General features: G+C 35.5%; 1 protein-coding gene across 1 annotated transcript; it reads right to left on the minus strand.

Moving 5' to 3' along the window:
* Window positions 1-552: 552 nt before the first annotated feature.
* Window positions 553-2,205, minus strand: LOC123898191. The gene has a single exon (XM_045949083.1). It carries the CDS (start codon window positions 1,818-1,820, stop codon window positions 582-584), a length of 1,239 nt encoding a protein of 412 aa, XP_045805039.1. The 5' UTR covers window positions 1,821-2,205; the 3' UTR covers window positions 553-581.
* Between the last annotated feature and the right edge of the window lie 5,035 nt (window positions 2,206-7,240).

Raw genomic sequence — 7,240 nt, forward strand, 5'->3', positions numbered from 1 at the left:
AAATCACGGAGGCAGGACCTCAGATAACTCCAATCAACATTATCGTATGCCTTTTCAAGATCAATCTTGTAAGCAACATCACCTTTCTTGGACTTTGACTTCCGCATGCTATGAATAATCTCTTGAAGAATTATTGCATTGTCACAGGTTCCCCGACCAGGAAGGAAGCTACTCTGGAAAGGTCCAATGATACTGTCAAGCATAGGCCTTAATCTATTTACCAGCACCTTTGTAATAAGCTTATAGAGGGTATTACACAAGCTTATTGGTCTAAACTCCTTAAAATTATTGGGACAGTCCACTTTAGGAATTAAACAAATAAGTGTTTCAACCAAAGAAGGATTAAAGTGACCTGTACTAAAGGCTTGATTAATCATAGTGTAGATATCTTCACCCATAATATGCCAATATCTTCTTAAAAACACCCCTTGGAACCCATCTGGACCGGGAGATTTAAGAGGATGCATCTGATTGAGAGCTTGGTAAACTTCCTCTTTAGTAACTTCCTGAGTTAAGGCAGAGGCTTGAACTGAATCAAACTTCGGAGTATATTTGACATCAAAAGAGTGACTATGAGAGCTTCAAGTAGCAGGGGAAAACAAATTTTTAAAGAACTTGAGAGTCTCTTCTTGCAAAATAGAATCCTCTGTACACCAAGAACCACAAGGCAAGGTAAGGCCATGAATTTTATTCCTTTTTCTTCTAATGATAGTTTGAGCATGAAAAAATTTAGTATTTTTATCACCAAATTTAATCCACTTTTCTCTTGATTTTTGGTACCAAAGCATTTCCTTCTGATAAAGAACTTGATCTAACTCTTGTTGTAATTGTTGTTCAAGAAGGATAAGTCTCACAGAATCCACTCTTTCCATTGTTTGTTGAATGCCTTTGAGTCTGTCCTCTAAATTCCTTTTCTTCTTGAAAATGTTTCCAAAGACCTCTTTATTAAAAATAATGGAGTCCTCTTTTATAGTGTGTAGGGCTGAAATAGGGCAACCTCTTTCTTTAGTCCAAGCACTTTCCACCACATTTTCATAATCTGAATGACTCATCCAAGCAGCCTCAAATCTAAAGGGTCTAGTACCTCTTGCTATAGGAAGGCCACCACATCTCAAAATGATAGGATTGTGGTCCGAATTGGACCTACAAAGAGTTTCTAGATAGGCTTCCGGAAAAATAAGTCTCCATTGAAGATTAGTCATCCCTCTATCCAATTTATTTGCAATGCTTCTTTCACCTCTACAATTCCTGTGCCATGTGAATTTGCCTCCAACACTGTTCAGATCAACAAGATCGCAATTATCCATAACAGAGATCAAACCATCAGCTCTACTTTGAGTAAAAATTCCTCCTCGCTGTTCACTAGGAGCAATAATCTCATTAAAATCACCTATGAGAAACCAAGGACCAGAGATAGTTTCTTTCAAGTTACAAAGATAGTGCCAAAAATTTGCCCGAATTGTTGGAGTTGGGCTTGCATATAACCCAGTACAGTACGACCACTTATTTACTCCCAAAGCAATGCTAAAAGTTATAGCATTATTATGGATATCTTCCCACTGCACAACCAAATTATTACCATCCTGTTTAAGAATCCAAACACCACCAGAGTGACCTTGAGCCTCTACAATAGCTACTTTTATATAACCATGGACTTCAAAGAAAGATTTCATGTTATCAAAAGGAGAGTGAGTTTCCATAATAACTAGAAAGGTGGGGTGATATTTATTCATCAATTCTTTTAGATACCTCTTGGTCTTAGGGTTATTGGCTCCCCTCACATTCCAAGAGAGCACACTAACATCATTGAAAATAATCATAAAAAACAAAGGGGAAAAGAGAACCTGGTTACTCGAAGGCTAAGTAACCATATTTTCATCCTCCAAGTTCTGAGTTTCTAGAGCCACTTCATCTTCCTCACCATGAATTGTTGAGCAAACATTCTCTTCCTTTCCATTTGCTTCTAGAGGACGATTAGGACTACCCAGAATTTGAGGTGAGTCTGAAGCACCCATCGTCGGAGCTGGAGGCCAGAGAATCGTCGAAACGCCGCCCATAAACGGAGAAGCAGGGTGGAGCACTGTCGGTTCAGTAGGTTGCATCACTGCTGGAAAAATGTTCACCACCTCCCTATTTTCCTGTAGCATCGTGAGTTGAATTGAAGGATCAATATATTTTCTTTGTGTTGGCTTTTGCTGAGTTGTATCCCTTATCTCTAAAGTTTGGCCCATATCTTGTTTTCTTTTTTTTTTCCTTCAATTTTTTGGTGAACTATGTTCAAGGCCCAAGTGTAGTTGAGTGGACCCATCCATAGTAGGCCCAACAACTATTTCTTTTCCTTTATTTTGATTTTCCCCCATGTTATTCAAAGGGTCAGCAACGAAATTTTCCTTTGGTGGAGGGGCCACTTGTTGTTTTTTTTTTATTTTTTTTCTTCCTTGTAACCACCATCCATTCCCCGTGTGTTTTCGTTTGCACATTATAGTCTTTAATTGTGCAATCATTTTGCTTTGAATGCACAATATTATTATTATTAAAAATTTTCCCTAAAACGGTGATCTTCTCCACCATGTTTGCGACCACATTAACTGCGCCATTTATTGCTCCAACTGATCTCTCATGGTTGACCCTTTCTTCCACCTGCGGCTGAATGGGGCTGTTTGTGCAATTTCTTGCATGATGACTATATTTTCCACATGAAGAACAAATAATGTGAAGTCCCTCATACTGAACCTTGTACCAATAGCCCTTGAGCCAAACCTTACCGACAACAGGTTCGTTCAAGTCTATCTCCACACATATTCTCGCGAACCTACCACGTTCAACATTTAACGTGTTAGTATCGACTTTGATAGGTTTTCCCACCGCTGATGCCATTGCTAATAAGAAACTTTCATCATAAAAGACTAGATTTAATCCAGGAAAACGAATCCACACTAACGTTTGATTGACTTTTGCTGCTGGAGATATGAACTCTGGACTCCAATGAGACACCGCCAAATAACGGTCATATATCATCCAAGGACCTTGAGATATCACCTTTTCTTTGTCGACAACCATATCAAACTTGACCATGTAGAAGCCGTTATCAACATCTCGAATATCAAAGCCTCCTGTGAGTTTCCAACATTTTTTGAGTCGATCCTTCATGACTTGATAGCCTAGAGTTTTCCCTAGTAATGTCACAACTAGGGCATCATTCCAAGAAGAACACATTCCTTCAAAGACTCCATCATCAAGATAGACTTTCGGAAGAAGACGGTTGCCATTTTCATGCTCAATCCGAACTAAATTCTTTTGTATGAGATCCACTTTTTCTCGTGGCTTGGGAACATGTTGGTTTTCCCCAATCAATTTATCACGGAACGACACAGATACGACCGTGTCTTTCTTTTGTGCCTCTAAATCTGGTGGTTTACGTGGGATGGCTTGCTGATCATTGTTTACTCCTGCGGAGAAAATCATGCTCTCAACCATTGAATACCTTCTACAGTCACAATTTTGTATGTAGTTCCTACTTTTAATCAAACTATTGTATACTTTCACATTTTTTAATGATCTTTTATATTCGTGTTTATAACATTATAAGAACATCTCCGATTAAAATTTAGATTTTTTTAACATAAGATGAATTATTTATAAATTTTTATGTGCAAAAAACTAAAAAATTCATATTTAATTCATCTCTTGTTAAAAAAAATTAAACTTTTGTAAGAGAGATTCATATAATGTACTAAACATGACCACAGAAAAAAAAAATTAAAATTTCGAATGATATGCACGAATTGAATGAAAAGTATGAACTAAAAACCTTGACAGAAAAAACTTCAGGGACTAAAAAGTGTGAAAAAAAATCTTCAGGAACTAAAACGAAAATTCTGGGAAACTATAGGGACCAAAATCATATTTAACCCTTTTTGAAATATATTGAAATTGCAATTATATTCATGTGTTTCTTCTAGAGTTTAAAGATGATAAGCAGTCAGTGTAATGAAAGTTTACACAAACACCGAATGAGAAACTATCACTCTTCCATGTCATGTAAGTAGTTTCAAAATAACCATACATGAGTGGGGTGATGTGGCAGAAAGATGAAACATTATTAGTTGTTTGCGTAACATTGTTTTACTCTATCTGCTTATAGTTTTGGTTCTCAAATATGTTTTTAAAGGATAATTGGTACTCAAATGCATTTTTCGTTAGTCAATTTAATGATAAAAATACTAACAAAAGAGACACTAAAAATTCATTTGCAATTTTCCTATATTTAAAACTAATATGACAATAAGTTAGACATCAAGGGTGTGGCATATGACCTTATGCCAGAGTACACCATGTGACCACTATTGCCAATAGACGTGGACAATACGAGGATGAGACTAGAACTTTTAGCCTCGTTTGGACTATCAACTGATCGAATGGACAGACATAGTTGTTACATTTTTTAAACTTTTTACATTCATTTTTTTACTACCATAATTTTATTCTAGCAATTGTTTTTACAAGAGCAATTACTCCCTCCGTTCCTTTTTACTTGTTATTTTAGAAAAAAAAATGTTTCAAATTACTTGTTTTTGATGATTTGAACTTAGTTTGTAATATAAATTATAAAACACCGTTCGCTACTTAAGTAGCGGATGAATAAAAATAGGGCACCCAAGAAACTCGTAGGTAGCAGATGAGTAAAAATAGGTTACGTGCTAGAAACTCGTAGGTAGTTGATGAATAAAAATAGGGCGTGCGAGAAACTTGTACGTAGCAGATTTGTAAAAATAGGGCGCGCAAGAAACTCATAAGTAGCGGATGACTAAAAATAGGGCGCGCGAGAAAGTCTTAGGTAGCGGATGAGTAAAAATATGACGCATGAGAAACTCGTAAGTAGCGGATGCGTAAAAATAGGGCGCGAGAAAGTCGTAGGTAGTGGATGAGTAAAAATAGGGTGCGCGAGAAACTCGTAGATAGCGGATGAGTAAAATTACGGCGCGCGAGAATATATATATGGGGAGGGATCTAATTACACCGGTGTAACATTTGAGTAATGTTACACCGCTCAATAACGCTTCAACGAATATAAATTTTACAAAATCCACCGTTGGATTGAAAATTTATATCATATAGATCATTCATGTTCAATTCTATAAAAATCTAAAATCATTTGATATGTTATTGAGATTGATCAAACTTAACGGTATTCAATAAAAACACATAAAGCGTTAATCTTGATCGGTCTCAATAACATATCAAACGATTTTAGATTTTTGTAAAATTGAACATGATCTAAATGATATAAACTTTCAATCCAACGGTGGATTTTGTAAAATTTGTATTCGTTGAAGCGTTATTGAGCGGTGTAACATTATTCAAATGTTACACCGGTGTAATTTGATCCCTATATATATATATATATATATATATATATATATATATATATATATATATATATATAGGGAGTGTATCCGGTGAGAACTGATAATTATTGTGAGAAACGATAACTATTATTAATAATAGTCATCAGATTCAATTAACGTATCAGATTAAAATCTACACACTCACTTAAAATCTCATGTGATTCTATTTTTGCAAATTGAAAAATCTTCCTATATGTAATTTTTCCTAATTTATCGCAACTCCTTCAAAACTTGCCGAAATAATTTTTTCCCTCTCTCTTCAATAAAAAATGAAGAAAAAAAAACCATGAAGGGTGACTCCTAGCATTGGATGTACATGAGTTGAGGTGGTCTCATTCGGTTTGGACTCTAAAATGCATCATCGAACATTGTTATTAACATGATTCATTGCTATATATATATATAGGGGGCTGCTAACTTAGACCCAGTTGGGTCTAAGTTAGCAAGATGCACCTTTTCAGTTGGACAAAAATACCCATTCTTTTTAATTAATTAACCAAATTACCATCAATGGACGCGGATCCAGTGTCGCGCGCGTACCGCAGGACCATGGTTACAAACCGTTGATTTCCATCAGACAGCCAAGATCTGATCTCATCAAGACTGTCTGATCAATCAGACAGCCCAGATCATCCGAATCCATCAGATTCCAGCGCGTGCACCACACTGGATTACACCCTGGAGAGAGAAGAATCTACTTTTTAAAAGCAGGACACGTGTCGCTGTCTGATCGGCTGGGCGTGATTTTTTTCCATTTAATACTTTGAACTCAATTATTTCGTTGTAAATTAATTTTTTTTTTTTTTTTATACCAAAATTCATAATTTTTTTTTCCCTACAAATAGAGACTTGGTTCGTTTGATTTGGACACAGAAAAAAAAAACCCAATTTTTCACTACCTTAATCTCATTTTTCACTACCTTACATCAACTCACTGAAACCATTCTACCAGCAAAATGGTTTCAGATGACAACTCTCTGAAACCATTGTACCAGATAAATGGTTTCAGAAGCAAACACAATTAATAAATTACTCACTGAAACCATTCTACCAGTAAAATGGTTTCAGAATACAACTATGTGCAACCATTCTACAAGCTAAATGGTTTCAGAAGCAAATAACTAATAATCAACTTACTGAAACCATTCTACCAGCAAAATGGTTTCAGATTACAACTCTCTGAAACCATTGTACCAGATAAATGGTTTCAGAAGCAAACACAATTAATAAATTACTCATTGAAACCATTCTACCAGTAAAATGGTTTCAGAATACAACTATGTGCAACCATTCTACCAGTAAAATGGTTTCAGAAGCAAACACTTGTTTTTAATTACCGTTTTATCTCATTTAATTAACTAAAAATAGTTTCAGGTCTCCAAAAATTTCATAAAATATACCAAAAGTTCCAGAATATTATCTACTATTTTCCTGGTATAATGGTTTCAGTGAGTTGGTTGAGTGGTGCGTGTTAAATTACAACACACAAGTAACATATTTAGTAGACAAAAAATGAGATTAAGGTAGTGAAAAATTGCATTTTTTTTTCGGTGTCCAAATCAAACGAACCAAGTCTCTATTTGTAGAAAAAAAAAATTATGAATTTTGGTATAAAAAAAAAAATAAAAAATTAATTTACAACGAAATAATTGAGTTCAAAGTATTAAATGAACAAAAATCACGTCCAGCCAACCATTGTGTGACACGTGTCCTACTTTTAAAAAGCAAATTTTTCTCTCTCCAGGGTGTAATCCAGTGTGGCGCACGCTCTGGAATCTGATGGATCAGGATGATCTGGGCTGTCGGATTGATCAGACAGTCTTGATGAGATC

Source organism: Trifolium pratense, linkage group LG7 (genome assembly GCF_020283565.1).
Source record: "Trifolium pratense cultivar HEN17-A07 linkage group LG7, ARS_RC_1.1, whole genome shotgun sequence".
Classification (NCBI taxonomy): Eukaryota; Viridiplantae; Streptophyta; class Magnoliopsida; order Fabales; family Fabaceae; genus Trifolium; species Trifolium pratense.

Excerpts from the sequence above, each read along its gene's own strand:
- LOC123898191 (XM_045949083.1), bottom strand. The coding sequence starts at position 1,820 with ATGATTATTTTCAATGATGTTAGTGTGCTCTCTTGGAATGTGAGGGGA.